This window comes from Homalodisca vitripennis, chromosome 7 (genome assembly GCF_021130785.1).
Source record: "Homalodisca vitripennis isolate AUS2020 chromosome 7, UT_GWSS_2.1, whole genome shotgun sequence".
NCBI lineage: Eukaryota > Metazoa > Arthropoda > Insecta > Hemiptera > Cicadellidae > Homalodisca > Homalodisca vitripennis.
The window spans coordinates 75,933,248-75,950,442 of record NC_060213.1 but is presented as its reverse complement, the minus strand read 5'-3'; the positions used below and the strand labels follow the sequence as shown (position 1 = coordinate 75,950,442).

General features: G+C 33.4%; 1 protein-coding gene across 1 annotated transcript; it reads right to left on the bottom strand.

Moving 5' to 3' along the window:
• Positions 1–1,552: 1,552 nt before the first annotated feature.
• LOC124366779 lies at positions 1,553–2,998 on the bottom strand. Its single transcript, XM_046823380.1, has one exon. The coding sequence runs from the start codon at positions 2,996–2,998 to the stop codon at positions 1,553–1,555; it is 1,446 nt and encodes a 481-aa protein (XP_046679336.1).
• Positions 2,999–17,195: the final 14,197 nt, after the last annotated feature.

The window sequence follows — 17,195 nt, the reverse complement described above, 5'->3', positions numbered from 1 at the left end:
ACTTAAGTGCATGCACATTACTGTCTAAGACCTGACATATGAATAAATAAAGAGATAAATAATAACAGTGCAAATAAACTATATAAAGTAAACAACAATGGGGAAAATACTGTAAATAAATAACAAGAGCAAAATATATATAGAAACAATAACAGAGTAACACAACAAGAATAATGGGAGAAAAGTTATCAGACGATATGCAAGTCATGACAGGCTAGTCTCAACTCTCTCCTGAAGGCATCACAGCTCATACCAAAGAAGTCCAGATGTCTGGGGAGGTTGTTTTGCCAGGCGTTGAAGACGTGGAAAAGCACTGTGGAACATGTACTGTGTGGTGTAGTGCCGCCTTGCAAACAGCTGGGGGTGACGAAGATGACGTGATGCCCGGAAGTCCAGCAATTCGAGCAGATCAGGTGCATCAATGACAGAGCAGATCAACTTCTTCAAGAAAAGCAGATCATGAACTATACGTCTTGAATGGAGAGGTTCCAAGTTAAACTGAACTCGAAGGTCATCAATCGGCACATTACGGTACTCAAAGCCCAGCCGCAGCCCAATCAAACGAATGAAGCGGTTCTGTATGTTCTCAAGCCTATCAATGTGACCAACAAGGTAAGGGTTCCAGACAGTAGAAGAATATTCAAGTATGGGTCGAACAAGGTGGACGTAGAGGATGTTCAGAGCTCGGACAGAAAAAATATCACGACTGGTCCTAATAACAAAATACAGTGCTGCATTAGCCTTTTTGGAAATGTGATTGACATGCTCATGACAACTTAGGTCGGAAGCAAGTATGACACCCAGATCCTTTATTTTAGAACAACGTGCCAGGGGTTGATTATTAAGGTTATAATGATAAAGAATAGGAGTATCTGACCTAGAGAATGTCACAATAGAGCACTTGGAAATGTTCAGAAGCATATCATTAACGTCGCACCATTCTGCAAGCAAATCAATACTCTCCTTTAGGGACACACAATCCTCCACAGATGCAATTTCTTTGAAAATTTTTGCGTCATCAGCAAAAAGTAGAACATTTGAACCCACACATTGAACCAGATCATTAATGAAGATTGTGAACAACACTGGCCCCAGTAGGGAACCCTGAGGTACACCAGAAACAGCTGGGAAAGGTTGGGATAGTGAGCCCGCCACTCGCACCTGAAGAAAACGGTCCCGTAGATAACATCCCAGCCAACTCAAGAGCCCCCCACCGACACCAACAGCTCTGAGCTTAGCAACAAGGTGGTTGTGACTAACTCGATCAAATGCTTTCGAGAAATCTGTGTAGATGGCATCAACTTGGTGTGAGTTAGAAAACGCTTTGAGGATACTATTTTGAAAACATAAGAGGTTTGAAGTGGTCGAACGCCCTTTGACAAAACCATGTTGTTCAATGTTGATAACATTCTTGAGGCTGAACATCAATCTTCGAAGGACGAGCGATTCAAAGACCTTAGCCAAGGTTGACTGGATAATTATAGGGCGATAGTTCTTAATATCAGAAGGAGATCCAGACTTTAAAATAGGTGTTATATATCCAATCTTTAAATTAGTAAGTAGGAAAGATGCCAGCAGCCATAAGAGCGTTGAAATAAACTGTGATATGAGGCGATATTACACCGCAGCAATGCCTCAGGATCATAGGAGAGATATCATCGGGGCCAGCACCCTTGTTTGTGTCGAGCGACTTCAACTCAGCCTCCACTTCTTCACAGGTGAATTGACATGAAAATATAGAAGTTGTTGCTTTAAGGTTGTACACTGGTGGATTTTGTGACGAGGGCCTGTAGACCGAGGAAAAGAACTTGGCGAACAAATCACAGATACCCTGCGGGTTGTCCGCAGATTCATCATCAAGCTGCATTTTTGAGGGAAGAGACGGTACCCTCTTAGAAGATTTTATATGATTCCAGAAGGCACGAATGTTTCCTTGAATAGACGAGTCAACAGTGCGGATGTATGTCGAGTAGCATTCTCTCGCCAGTCTTTTGCAGGTAGCACGAGCACCACAGAACTGAAGATAAGTCCGATCATCAAGACTCTGTTTGAAGCGCCTATGTAAAGTCTTCTTTTTGATTATCATCTGTTTGAGATCGGGAGAAAACCAAACAGGGAAGCGCTTGATTCCCATATATTTGGGTGGGCTTGCTTTTCTAATAGTGCAACTTAACTGTGAGCAAAATTCATAAAACCTATGGTCAACAGAGTCTGTAACATCAAGTAGAGGGTAATTTAGGCGTTGCACCCATTCAAACACGAAGTTAAGGTCACATTTTCTTATATTGGGAGTAAAGACACCATAATTCAGTTCTTCTTTGGGGCGCACGAAGATTTCCATTTCCAAAGCAGGATGATGGCATTCGGCTGCAAGGAGCGGGTCAGAGGCATTTAGGACGCGTAAGGCTTCAGAAGCGAAGACCAAATCGAGAAGAACACCTCGCTCATTTCTGATGTAGTTATATTGGTTGAGATTTAGGAAGGACATAACATCGTATACAGTCTGTGCAGATAGATCCAAGAGGCAAGAAGAGGGATTAGTCCAATCAACATTTGGTAGGTTGAAGTCACCCACCACCAACCTGATGTTAAAGATAGGATTGGCAACAAAGAGTTCCTCAAGTAGGGAGGAGAATTCAATGTACTGAGATGAGTTCAGGTTGGGGGGTAGATACACACCGCCCAGGAAGAAAAAGGAGTTATTGAGCTTAATGGTTGTGAAGACACACTCAATACAGCCACTGGACGGGTGGAGCTCCCAAGAATCGAGATCCTTTCTGATTGCCACCAAGACGCCCCCACCACCAGTTTTGAGACTCGATAAAGATGATCTATCGCACCTGTACACAGTATAGTTGTCAAATCCAAGTTCAGAATTACTGACATCGGGTGTGAGATTGGTTTCAACTAAAACAACAATATCGTAGATCGAATGACTTAGCGATTGGCAAAGTAGTGAAAACTTTGTTCTTAGACCATTAACATTTTGGAAAAGCATGCAGAGTTGGTCTTGACCGTTGGAAATTAGGCGTTTTTTGGCTTAGATTTAACAATTGTAGGTATGCCATTGACATATCTGATTGTAATATCGGCCTCACCACTACTCTGCCTGATTTTAAGCTGATCCCTTAGGGCATTCAAGTGTTTAGTTTCATTGGGTGTTCGATCTCTGGATACTTTTACATCTTGAAAGATACCATCAACAGTTATAAGGCGCTCACTTGAAAAGTTACGAAGTATTTCCAAGGCGTCACTCTGGCTTTTCAGCATGGCTTTCATTGGCCGGGCCTTGTTGGAAGCAGCCTTTCCAGAACGAACGGTAGGGAATTTGTAGGAGATAATTCCGGGGCAAGTAGCTTCAAAAAGCTTAGCGGTAAGTCTTTCATCATGGGATTGTTTAGCCTCAGTATCTCTGCTGCTAGATTCCGTCAAGTTATAGACCATAACATTGCAAGCTCGCCTGGAACGATCATTCATCTCAGAAATGATGTCCTCGGGTTTTAAAACCTGTGACGCCTTTGCAGTCTCAAGAGCATCGAGGCGCTTTTCCGTACATGCGATTCTATCTTCAAACGCAGTTAACTTAGTGTTAAGAGCATCAATCTTGGTAGGAAGTTCCATTAAGGTGTCCATCTTGGTGGAGAGCTCGGATAGCAATGAGGCAAAACCTGCTATTTGTGATATAAGAATATTAATGGGTTTCTTATTGTCATCTTCACAGTCAGACCTAAGACATTCCCACTTAAGACTCTGGTCGGCCGCCAAACGATCATATTCAGCCTTAAATATTTTAACACAGTCCCTATGGAACCATCTACCACAAAAGTCATCGCATTTAATTCCCTGTTGGCGTTCCGTAACCTCTCGAAGACATACGCCACAAGGGTACTTTATCGGTGTTGCCATTACAGATAAAGCAACCCAAGCAGTGGAGATAGCTGATTCAATAATTCAAAAACAAAACAAATCCACCCCTAGAAAAAAGAACAAGAGAGCAAATAATAACCCTTCAAAAAGGCGAAGAGTTGATAGTGATGAAGACAACAGTGAAAACTATTGATGATATGCAAATTGTAATAGAAAGTTAAAAGAACAACAATATCCAAAACAAAATCCAAAACCCGCCAGCTACTCAATCCACCAGCGGGGGGAGAAAAAAGGCCGTTGTTATAGTAATAGAGGTTAGAGTAATAGAGTAATAGAGGTAATAGAGGCCTTTTCTGAGGTTCAATGCATAAGTTTACTCTATAGCCAATTTAATTATTGACAGATAAAATACAAAACACTGAAAAAAGATTTAAACGTCCACCAGTAACCACAAAGGCCTTATATGAGGCAGCTAAATTCTATAGTAGAACGTGAACCATCGTAGAACTATTCTTGTCAATGTAAAAATGAAGTTTCATGATCAAAATAACTCAAGAGATGGAACGTATTTGAAACAATCTTGTCACGTTGGAACATTTTATAAACAATACTAGATTTATATACTTAACATCATTCCTATTTCTGTAAGAATCTTCATTTCTATCGCTTTTTAAAATGCTAACCTACATATATTAATATAGTACATTTTAAACTTCTCATGATTTTATGCGATTTAAAGCACATTTATTTCTCCTTATGATTTCTCGTTTCCATCATTGTAATACATAAAAGCAATATAAAGGTTTCCACTTACGCTCAGTCAAATCTCATGGTGTGACATGCATCTTGATTAAAATCATGCACGATTTAAAGTCTGTGTCAGTTCTTTTTCGAGATATCTTACAGATAAACAGACAAATAGACATAAATGATATTTTTTCAGCCTATCAATTTATAAGCTAACGATCACACAGTAATCAAGTTTTTTTGTTTATGTTTAACCCTTACATTACCAAAACATGGTTACCTAGGTGCGAATTTTGAATTCAACATTATATTACTTGTGTATAGGTAAACTACTTAAGTTGGTGTCTGATATGTTAGATAAAACTATAAAATATTTGAAAACTTTTATTTGCCTTATAATATATTTGATTTGATTTCAACTATTTCAGTAAAATGCAGAAAATCTCAAATTCCACAGTAATTTTGTCTGAAGATTATTGAAGCTGGATTTTTACGTGGCTTCTTAATACACTGTCCCTAGATTTCCCTAATAACGGTTTCAGATAAAATTACGTTATTTAGTAGGCTACGTGAATTATTTATCATGTGATCGTTATTATTAAAATTAAGTTATATAATATCGTATTAAATCGCATGATAGCTCATGAAGCTATGAAGACCATTTTTATTATTCTCATTACTTATTTTGTACTCACGTTTGTTTGTATAATTACTAAAATTAAATTATAATTGTTTACAGGATATCATTTTGGTACGTAAGTGTTAATAGAACTATTGAAAAGATAAACTTAGATAGCTATAAATATATCCTGATATACCGGCATGTGCAGTATATTCATGTCCTAAGTAATTCATTCTCCCACAGAAAACTAGGAAGCCGCAACCGCCGAACTCTGAACAAAGTTGTATTGTTCGCGAACAATGGGGCACGTGAATAAAGCCAGAACTCACTTGAATGCTAAAATATTCAGGGCAGGTGTAACACTTAAGTGTCTACTGTCTCTCCGTTACATTCAAAAAAATGCTCTTATTTTTATCAAAAGCTGTTATGCATCAATTATATTGTTTAAAAAACTCTTTTTTATTCTGTAGTAACCTTATCCTAAAAACAATATATATTTGTAACCTAAGCAATTGAAGAGAAAAATATTTTTTTACATGTATGTATCCTAAAGCAGTCAATAATGCATTACTATCTTCATATTTAGTGATGAAAGAAAGTGATATTACAATAAAAAAGCCAGTTAAAATTAATCTAAGCGAAAATCGAATATACTTTTAGAAACATACACACAAACACACACACACGCACGCACACACACACACACACACACACACACACACACACGTGTGTGTGTGTGTGTGTGTGTGTGTGTGTGTGTGTGTGTGTGTGTGTATATATATATATATATATGTATTAGTGTAAAATTGACAAAGAGTTAATTTTTTAATAAATCAATTAATTTTAATGCGGCACATTAAAAAGTATAAATAGAACAAATGAGGGGGGGAAGGGAAAGTTAAAAAAAAAAACTTAACAAGTGAGTTGGAAAGCAGATTATAATAACATAAGCATTATGGAAATGTCTTAGCTGGCTATATAAACATCTAACTACATTTTGTATTTTAGGCAATAAACCCTTCATTGAGGAGATATGTTTTGATCTAACGCATGTTTTAAGCCAGTGAGTTCTTAAGTTCAAACTTGTATGTCTATCGAAAAATTTCTATATAAAATTTTTTTTGTTTTGGTCGACGATAATTATAATTTCAAAGGTTCTTGTTCATATTAAAAAATTGCCTATTAAAAGTGCCCTTTTGCTAAAGTCAATTAAAACGAGTCTAAAAGAGGTTTTATTGCAGAAACATGTTATGCTACAATGCGTTTATAGGACACAACTCGGAGGCCTAAGAAACACCAAGATATCTGCTTAAGTTACATAAAATTATATTGCATGAGTATGAATGTACCTATGTATGTTTGGGTGTTATTTCAGAGTAACGTATGTCTGAAAATTTGTACTCATACACAGTTAACTATTGTAATGCAATTTATAATGTTAATATAAAAAATAAAAACATTATTATTATTAGTAGTTACGCGTATTAATTTCTTTGCTTTCAGAGTAAATGGTATATTTTAATAAATTTTAAAGTTCATAATTAAAAAAAATTTTAAGACATCACTTACACATGAACATTTTTTATGCTTGGTTATTTAAAAACATATTTAATTAATCTTTAACGACGTCTTCAACAGAATTTTGCCGCAATGATTGTTAAAGTTGAAAAAAAATGTTGTGATGAAATATTTACATAAATGTCATGGATCAAGAGGTATAAAAGCGTTTTTATGGTATGTAGAGGCTAGCAATCATTATTGTTGATATACTTTGTTGAGTTAGTAAAATACAAAAATACTGTTAAACTATAAATCAAGTACCATATTCACTGTAACAATTAAATAAGGCTAAGTACTATGTTAAGAGATGTATAAAAAATGCATCAGAACTTGGTATTCTTTATTTGCAACTCAAATTAAGTAATTTTTAGCGAGAATTTTTTACAATTATTTATCTAATACAAATTAACAAAAACTTGTAAATTTATTGCTTCGTCTCATGTTGATAATGAGCAACATTAGGATAAAGGCAGGTCGTCATAGCACTATGAGTAGACATTTAAACTCATTACCTGACAAAGATAACACTCATTCTGCATACATACGAAATCTATTTTACAGTCTCGCAGAACCCACTAGTCACGATTCCTCCTCGTAATCAAGATTAGACATCCGGTCCAACCAGCTTTGAGACAATCATCAAAGCGCTCAATGGTCTTTCACGGTAAGAACAGTTTGCTATGCTCCAGCATTACTGAGTAATATAGCTTTTAGATTTAATCCTATAATGAAATTAATATAGTGAGATTGCAATTCTCCGTTAGTGGATTTTAATTATTTAGAGTTTGCAAAAAATTTTATCAGATATAGTAAAATGATGTTTATAAATTTTTAGGGCTTTTAAGTATAAAATAATTTTACTTTCATATGTTTTACTGTGATCTAGAAAAAAATACGAAGATGTAAAGCTGACAGTGACGTAACGTGTTTCTGCAAAGGATCTGCATCCATACCACTTCCGTAGACTGCGGATATCATAAACATATTATTCATGTTTTCACGAAATTTAGTCACAATGAGTTCCATGTGAATGAAGCTTTGTGAATCTAGCAACCTCCACGGGGCAATATTTTTAACATTTCCAACCCTTGAAATCAACGTTACACCTTCCCTCAGACATTAAATAATCAGGCACAAGAAAGTATATAATAGTGTTCCAATGTTATACAAAAAATATTATCAAAAGTATATAAAATTAGATTAAATATTAAGTTGGATGTTTGTTTTATATTATTTCTCCTGAATGTATTAATAAAATATGGTAGTGGACCACCGTGTTCCACGAAGTTCTAAAATTGAAACAAATAAATAGTAAAATTTGTACTAACATGTAGAATTGTCTCTTAAACATTATATAGGAAACAGCTTGAGGAATATACTAAATGCAGTCTACAATGTACAGTGTTTACGCTGGGCTTACTGAAACTATACATTGAATACTGTTCGAAGTATTTGTAAAAAACTATTTTATCTGGGTGTTAATTACGATACGATACTATGCATTTTCTTAGTAATCATACACATCTTTATTACTTGTACAAAATTTATTTGATTAAAACTTTTATTAAAGAAAGTCAATTAATTTTCAAAATTGTAATAGATACTGTTAAAAATCGAAAACAAATTGTAGAATATGATATTGACAGAATCGAACCAAAAGTAACTTTATAAGTATGAAAACGTAATTTAATCCTCAGAATGTGAATTTAATCTAAATTATAGCTTATTCATAGACAGATTTGTACAAATGATCACTAAGTAGTTTATGTTATGAAACATACTTTCAATCATTTACCGGTACACACACTATTTATTTTGAATTCAACTTAATAATTAGCAGTACTTCATTTATGAAACGGAATATTTTTATTTTATAGCGTGAATATAAAATTTAAATAAATGCTAACATTAGAAGGACTAACTTTTTTAAATGTAACTCAAATTTTTATATACAGAGTAAGTGAGATACAACGTACTTTTACAATAATATTATTATAAAATCTAAGGAAAAAGTGTGCAGAACCTGGAATTGAAATTATTGCATGTAGCAATTTAAATATAAGTATAACTGTACAGTATTTTATATCTCCAGTTATAAGAACGTTTCTTATCAAAATTGTGTTATAGTGTCAAAAACGTTAAAAATTGCCTTGCACTACAATCTGGTATTTTCAAAAACTGTATAAATAATTTAGAACAGTAAAAGTGCTTATGTAATCTTTAAATTTAAATGTAATATTAAAATAGTCTACGAAATTTAAGTACAATATCATAAATTATTATTTTAAAAAATTTTAAATTATAATAGTAAATAAATTTAAATGCAATGGCAAAATCGTGGCAAATGTTTTTGAACGTCCGTGAATGAAGTATAGTTTTGCAAACAAACCGTCGTGTCTACATCTAGTTAGTAAATATTTTGAGTAAGTAATATAAATAATTTTGTATTATTGGTTAAAAATTTAATAGATATATTTGCAAATAAAGCTATGCAACGTGGATCAAAGACCTATGTAAACATTGTCTTGATTTATGGCAGAATATATAATAAACTTCTTAACAGAGCAGTAAAAACATAAGAAGTTTCACACTTTAAAATATATTTCGTATCTTTTAATGATTTACTTATCAGTTAATATAGCCTAATTAGCTTTATTTACACCAACGTTACTAAGAGAGTAATAGCAGGTATCTCATTTTCTTGACGGATACTGTTTTCATTAAATATTTTAGTTTTTTTAAATATTACAATGATACAGAATCATCTTATAAATGTTAGTTTCCATCCCAACTTAGTTTGGCAACTCCAGTTATTGGCTATAGATACGGACATGTTGGGTGGAGTTGCTCCTTACAATGATCGGAGTTGAGGACAATGAAGTAGTCACCCGAATTAGCAACAGTTCTATGTTCCCTACTATTACTTGATCCTTGTACTTAACTATTTAATTTACTTTTCTTGGAAATAATTTCTTATTTATTTCAAATATAAATTATACAGAGTTTAACTTTTGTTATCAATTTTAAATAGTTACGTTTTTATTTATATTTAAAATTAAGTCAAATAACATTAAAACGTCTACTATATCTATAAGATTTATGTAATGTTTTAATTCTATATATACTCTCTAATTTATAGGCTATAATTTTATTTGCAAAACGGACACTGCCCTGACTTTCATGTCTCAAGTTATTTTTCTCTTCTCATTACTTACAACGTAACAATCTATCATTTTGAGTAAAGCCTAACATGCTATTATGCCGGAATAAAATTTATTAGTTGGAAATAACTAATATATATTTTTTAGGAACGATGTTGATGTTCTTAGTTTCACATGAAAAATAATTATAACTCGCAACAAGAAGTTCTCCCTCATCTAAATTTAGATTCCATCCACTTGATTGTTGAATTGAAAATGCTGTAACAAAAGACAGTTACCAGGTGAGTAATTTGGTTCAATGTTTATTTACAGTCAACCAATTAAAGAGATAAGGTGATAATATCTATATTTATATATATATATATATATATATATATATATATATATATATATATATATATATATATATATAAATGAATGTTTGTGTGTTTGTCCTTTATGGAATCTTGAACTATTCGATCGATCATTTGAAAATTTGTATGTATATGTATTTTTCCACGGGGAAGGTTTACATGCTATTCCCGTTGATGTAACTCGCCACCGGGCGGCGCTGCAAAAAGTGTTTTCAAAGCGCCTGCACATTCTAAACGCAATTACAAGATAGTTACGTAAAGTTAAATAGCCAAACACTATTTGAAGGCGCTAAGTTGTGACGTATATTTATTTTTAAGATTAAACCTTAAGTATTAGACCAATTTATAGCACTGAAAAGCGTGTACAATGGCTAGAGACATACACAGATTTTCTTGATCGTGGCAACAAGGCAAACTCTACATCAGCGTTGAAATATAACTGACTTGAACTAGAAGTGCACATTCAAGTGCAAAGCTTACGAAAAGCGTGCGAAGCCGCGGGAAACAGCTAGTGCTATATAAATATATAAGATCAAATCAATGCATCTTTGGGTTTAGTGGCCAAAGGGCGTTTTCAACTGTCTCTGTTGGTGATATTACATAACACCTACAATATAGTTTAATTTGATAAGCTTTATCAAAACCTGTCAATTCAGATTTCACTTTTTTGCGTGTGTCTCCACGGTAACACAAGATCGAATAGAAATATAGACTAAAAATAATTATGCATGAGTTTAAGGTTTTGATTGACAAAATAGCGTACGGTGAAGGTTTATGTTACTATATTAGAATTGACTGAGCGTTATTGAATATTTTTACATCGGTGTTATAGTAATAATGATAAAATAGGTGAATATATAACAATATTTTAACAGACATTTGCACCTATATGACATTTAAACACATAAAGTAGTAACACGTGTAATTATAGACTTTTAATTAAGCATGCAGGTTAAACTAGTAATGAAAATTCTTCAGATGCCTTACCGTTTTTCCTCTTTCCTATAAGAATGCCTAGATAAACTTATTATTGAATTATTGGTGACTTATATATATTACTCACAACCTAAACATTAGTTAATATTTTATGCAGATAAGAATATGCATTTTTGTGCCTCTGTTTTATTTTTAAATAAAGCTAAATTTCAATACCTATTATTAATTTTTTCCTAAGTAATTCACATGAATCTTTTCAGAATTAAATGTTCTACAAACCTGTTTAAGAAAAAAAATGACCTTTATTTAACATTTATGGAAGTAATCTTACGTTAAACACAAAAATGTGTTATTTCTTTGCACCAATTCTTGTGTTTTACGTAAGATATCTCTGAAAGTATTGCATTTACAGCTCTGGGACGAATTTTAATAAATTTCTCAGATATAAAAAACATAAAAAACAATCGTATTTGTATCTTTGTAACTACCTTTACCATTTTTATACGGCCTGCCTTCACCAAGGGTTCTGAAATCCGGGCGAAATCTTTCGCTAGGCGTAACTCGCTAACGAAGCGTTTCCGGGCATATGGTTATATGAACTTTTTTACTTGTTTTTAGCTATAGAATAAGCTGCCGAGAGATTGCCATTTAGTTTTGAATCACCCTGTATATATATATTAGGATGGTTTAAAAACTAATATGTTAGAACAAGTATTTTTCACATTCATGCCTTCGTTCCATTTGGTATTATATAATACAGAAACAAATGTTTGCGGAATTTGGAAATATTTAAGGGTCCCTATGATTTATCACTTTATAGAACGAAACTTAATTGTTAGCAAAACATGTATACTTTGGTACAATAAACTTTATTTATTAAACCTATGCCAGTGCACGTGGAATACAATATATTTTATATGTTCTAAACTATATGTACCTGATGTCGAACCGATGTAAACTGTTCGTTCTCAGCTTCTTCGTCATCGACTTCCTCTGATCTGATCAAATCTGTTGGTTTCTCTTTTGTACATGTTGTAATTTATTCTTAATTTAATTAACCTTGCACACAAACCTCTTACACGTAGAATAACAAATATTACGTTTTTCAGGCGGAAACATTATTATGAATATTTGCGTGAATATTTTACTTACAAAGGATCGTAAAAGTAAGTGATGCAACCTCCCAGCTAGAAGCATTGGTGCTCTGTGACGTCATATGCAGTGACGTAGGACACCTTTGCGACCATTTGTCTTCGTTATGTGTCTATGGATTAGACTCAGTGGAATGTATGCTGTATAGTCATGTTCTTGTGCGGATGATTACACAATCCACTTCATTCACATTAATGATAAAAATGTGAACGTTATACCGGGTGTATCAAAAAGAATGACCTGATTTTGTACGGTAATAATTACGAAACATAAGGCGTTCGAGCAAGGAAAGCTGTGTATTTGGAATGGGCGTGGCCTAAAGTTTCATAAAATCGCCACTAGATGTCGGTCAGTGCGTCTTCTTCGTTTCCAGTCAGTCTGAAGTAAAATGGCGTCCGCTCAACAAAAGGCGTTTTGTGTGTTGCAGTTTGTCAAGGATGAGTCAGTTGTTTCGGTCCAGCGTGCTTTTCGTCGTCGTTTCGGCATTGATCCGCCTTCACCTAAAAACATTCGTCGATGGTATCGCCAATTTGAAGAGAAAGGGTGCTTGTGCAAAGGTAAAAGTTCAGGCCGACCTTACATTTCTTACGAAATGGTGGAAACAGTTCGGCAAACGTATTAGCGCAGTCCACGAACGTCTACTCGCCGTGCAAGCAGACAACTGGGTATGCCTCACATGAATGTCTGGCGAGTATTAGGACGTCGTTTGCTGTACAAACCATACAGACTAAAATTGGTACACGCTCTCCGGGTTGGTGATAAAAAGAAACGTGTTGAATTTAGTAATGCTCTACTTGAGGACGTGGAAGTGGATACATTTTTATCACGATTAATTTTCAGTGATGAAGCAACATTTCATACTAGTGGTAAAGTAAACCGACATAACGTGCGCATATGGGGACTCGAACAACCTCACGACGTTATTCAGCATGAACGAGACTCACCGAAAGTGAATGGTTTTTGTGCAGTCTCTCGTAAAAAAAGTGTACGGTCCTTTCTTTTTTGAGGGAGACACTGTGAATGGAATGAGCTATCTTCAAATGCTGCAGAATTGGCTTTTCCCACAACTTCAGGCAGACTCTGGTGACTTCATTTTCCAACAGGATGGAGCTCCGCCTTACAGGCACAACAATGTTAGGCAGCTTCTCAACAACACTCTGCCCCACCGCTGGATAGTACACACGGGACCTCGAGACAATGCCCTTCATTCTTGGCCTTCAAGATCACCAGACTTGACCCCATGTGACTTTTTCTTGTGGGGATATGTGAAGGAAAAAGTGTTTGTTCCCCCTCTAACTCATGACATCGATGAACTAAAGATCAGAATAACTGTCGCAATAAGGTCTGTGAACGCAGATACGTTGTGTAAGGTTTATGAGGAATTTAGCTATCGTCTGGATGTTGTTCGTGCTGCTGCTGGTGGACATATAGAACATTTGTAATGACATACCTAAAACTGTAAGATTTTGTGAGTATTTTGCAATAAATATTATTTTTGTAGTACATTTTTAGTAAATTAGGTATTAAGCTTCTTATCTGTGTAATATTTTTATCTATTAATGCTATATACCAATTAAGTTTAACAAATAGTATATTTGTCTATAGAGGAAACGTTACTAGTATAACATGTAATTTATATTATGAAATATGGAAATGTTATTCACATAATTCTTTGTTGCTATTACTGATCCTTACAAATATACCTGAAATAATTTTGAAATTGGTTACGAGGCATCCTGTAATTATTAGCTTTATATAAGTGGCATTATAAATAATAAATGGCTAAATAAATAAATAAAAAAAAAAAAATTACCTATATTGATGGTGTACTGTTTCAAAAATTTGACAAAATTCAGTTAAACAATATCTTGGTTTCTTGTTATACATTCAGTTATACAAGAAATCAAGAGCACTAAATTTCAATAACTGCAAACTGAACTACATTTCGATGTCTGCAATTTGATATCAACACAGGTGACTTTATCAACCTAAAATAAGTTCACTCATAGATTAATTCATTTTATACCTAATTTTTAGGATATTTAAATGTAGAAGCCGAGATTTATGTGTCAAATCCATGCAAACTGTGTCAAAATGCGCTTTTAATAGCACAAAAAAGTCCTTTGTTTGAAGTTTGTTTACAAAGATGGTAGAATTTTGAAGTAAACAGGATTTCTTCGTACATTTTCAATTATTTAGTGATACAATACAATCACTTAACACTACGTTTCAAGACCTGCAATGTAATCTCTAGTAAAATGTAAATGACTAAACTAACGCATAACTAAAACCTAGGTTAAAGTAAACAAATTATACTAGAGCGTTATAACACGCATAAGTCAGGGCCACTCTAACCAGGTTGTGTCTATTCAATGCACACTAACTCTAAAAACCACACAATAATAATTAAATTATTAAAACTGAATTACATAAAACAGGTCTCAAGGTCTACACTCGCCGGCCATCCAAATATAATTGATCAGAAGCCAATAGTAAATGGTGATCATCATGACAGAAACAATAAAGTGGCATAACAGGAGGGACCACAGAGGGCTTTTTTATTATTAGTAACGTTAATTCTAGACGAACTTCTTAAAACTATACCGATACTCCGAATTGATTTATTACAAATCTCTAATCTGATACTTTAGGCTAAATTTTCAGAATTACCAACCAAAGCGGCGTGATTTTAACTGATGGTTGACTAATCGGTCGATTTCCCAATTTAATGTTTGAATCCTCAATTATTTTCTATTAACAAAAATTTGTTCCGTATGTGATATCTGGGCTACACCCTTATTCGTACTTTGAACTTTAGACCAAGAATGACATGCACACTTTCACTTTGTGTTAGCCACTATTCTTGTTTTATTTGAGTTCTTTTATACTTAAGTTTAATGGCATTTGGTCTATGTCTAGTATTCCCTATTGCAAAAAACATTTTATACTGTAAACACAGATACCTATGTGCGATTTTTCTATTTTGTTTTTACGAGACTTTGTCTAAGTGTATTGTATATTTAAACCGCGGTTCTAATATAGTATTTTCTACCTACTCTTTTTATTTTCACCGATAATCTCGACACACAAGGCTTTGAAATTTTAGAGCTATTTTAGTTGATTGCTCAGAAATAGCCCATTTGGTTCGTTTGCACTTGCTTATGAAATATTGGGGGTGTCCATTGCGAATCATGAACGGTTGATAAATAGTGTGATACCAACCTAAATAACAAAATGTCTTTATCATATGAGTTAAAATATACAATTTTATATTATCTCACTCGGTTCTTTGCAATCCTGTTTATTCTGAGATATTTCGTTGCTCCTAGTATCACTTTTAGATTATTTCCCGACCCTATGGAGTGACATCATTGACCTCGATGCCGGATTATATAAATGAACCTTATAAATTTGTATGTCAATTTGCCAATTCATTATATAGTCATAATGAAATTTGCAGACAAAAGGTCACAAGAGAATCTTCCTACATTACTAATTGATCGGTAGTGCTTGGCTAATTAACTATATATTTTTATAAGAATCGTATAATACAAGAATCCTAAACAGTTTAAACTTATGCAACGAAACCTTTAATAATGAATGTGTCTACATTTTTCCCCGTGCTCGTAGGAGGTTCATTATTATGGAGTAGTAATACTATACGACAACATAGAGAACGCTATATGACTGGATACTAATACAAGCTAGAGAGTATCTGTCACAACAATATCGGGCAAAATCTGATACCTGTCAAGTTGTGTTGACCGCTGTCACGGGAACAGGAACACCCGGGGCTCCTGTCAGACAGTGTTAAAATCCTCGCAATACCATATTAATATAATCTTTATAATATATCCCTTCAATATAAAAAAAATACTTTTAACAAGTATTATTACTTTAATTTATAGGTTAATTATAAATTCTACTTTTGACTTTGACTTTGAATTACTTCATCTAGTAATATTTAATAAGATTTTTACAACTTTATATTATTACAAGTATTTGTTTTTTTATGTTCTATATAGAAATACGTTTTTTTAATATGTCAAAAATTAGAAATATTTTAACTTCCCGAAATATGTATTAACTAATTTAGAAAATATATGACAAAAGCAACAAAGCCTGAATTTTTAAGTTTTAATCTTTACAATGTGTAATTATTATATGTTTTTTTTTCATGTTTAACCTATTAAGAAATTATCAGTACCATCGACCTTGTACTGTATCGACTCTTCCCCTTATTCTGTTTGAGAAGATCCTCGAACAGGCCAGTGGCCTATGAGGAAGGGCATCATAAGGCTTAAAAGGGGATCGGCTTCTCCTTTTAAAAATATATAAAATAAAAGAATTAATAATATAACTATCCTGATTTTTGTCAAACTAAGTTTCAATGTAATAAAATGTATTATATTTAATATAAAATATTCTAATTTTTAAACAGTAACCTTCAAATTGAAGGGTATTACTATTTAAATATACTGAAATTTCCCTGAATATATGGTTCAGAATAGAAAAAAAGTTTATTGTAAGCTTATTAACAATGTTAGGCTATGATTAGGAGTTACTACTAACAAGATATTTTTCTTACAACAACATTTCTACAACTACTAATTTTATTTTTGTAAAATTGGCAATAATTATGTCTTTGGCTTACTTAGTAATAATCTTTGTTCTGAAATAGATTTAAAAAGCATGCAAAATATAATCACAATTTATGCACTTAAATCATATATTTTTCTTCCATTGTTTACAAATTTTCTACATAGATGAGTATGTCCGTCAAAACGAGCGTCCGAT

What these genes read in the sequence shown, in the direction of transcription:
- LOC124366779 (XM_046823380.1), bottom strand. Translation starts at nt 2,998, where the DNA reads ATGCTTTTCCAAAATGTTAATGGTCTAAGAACAAAGTTTTCACTACTT.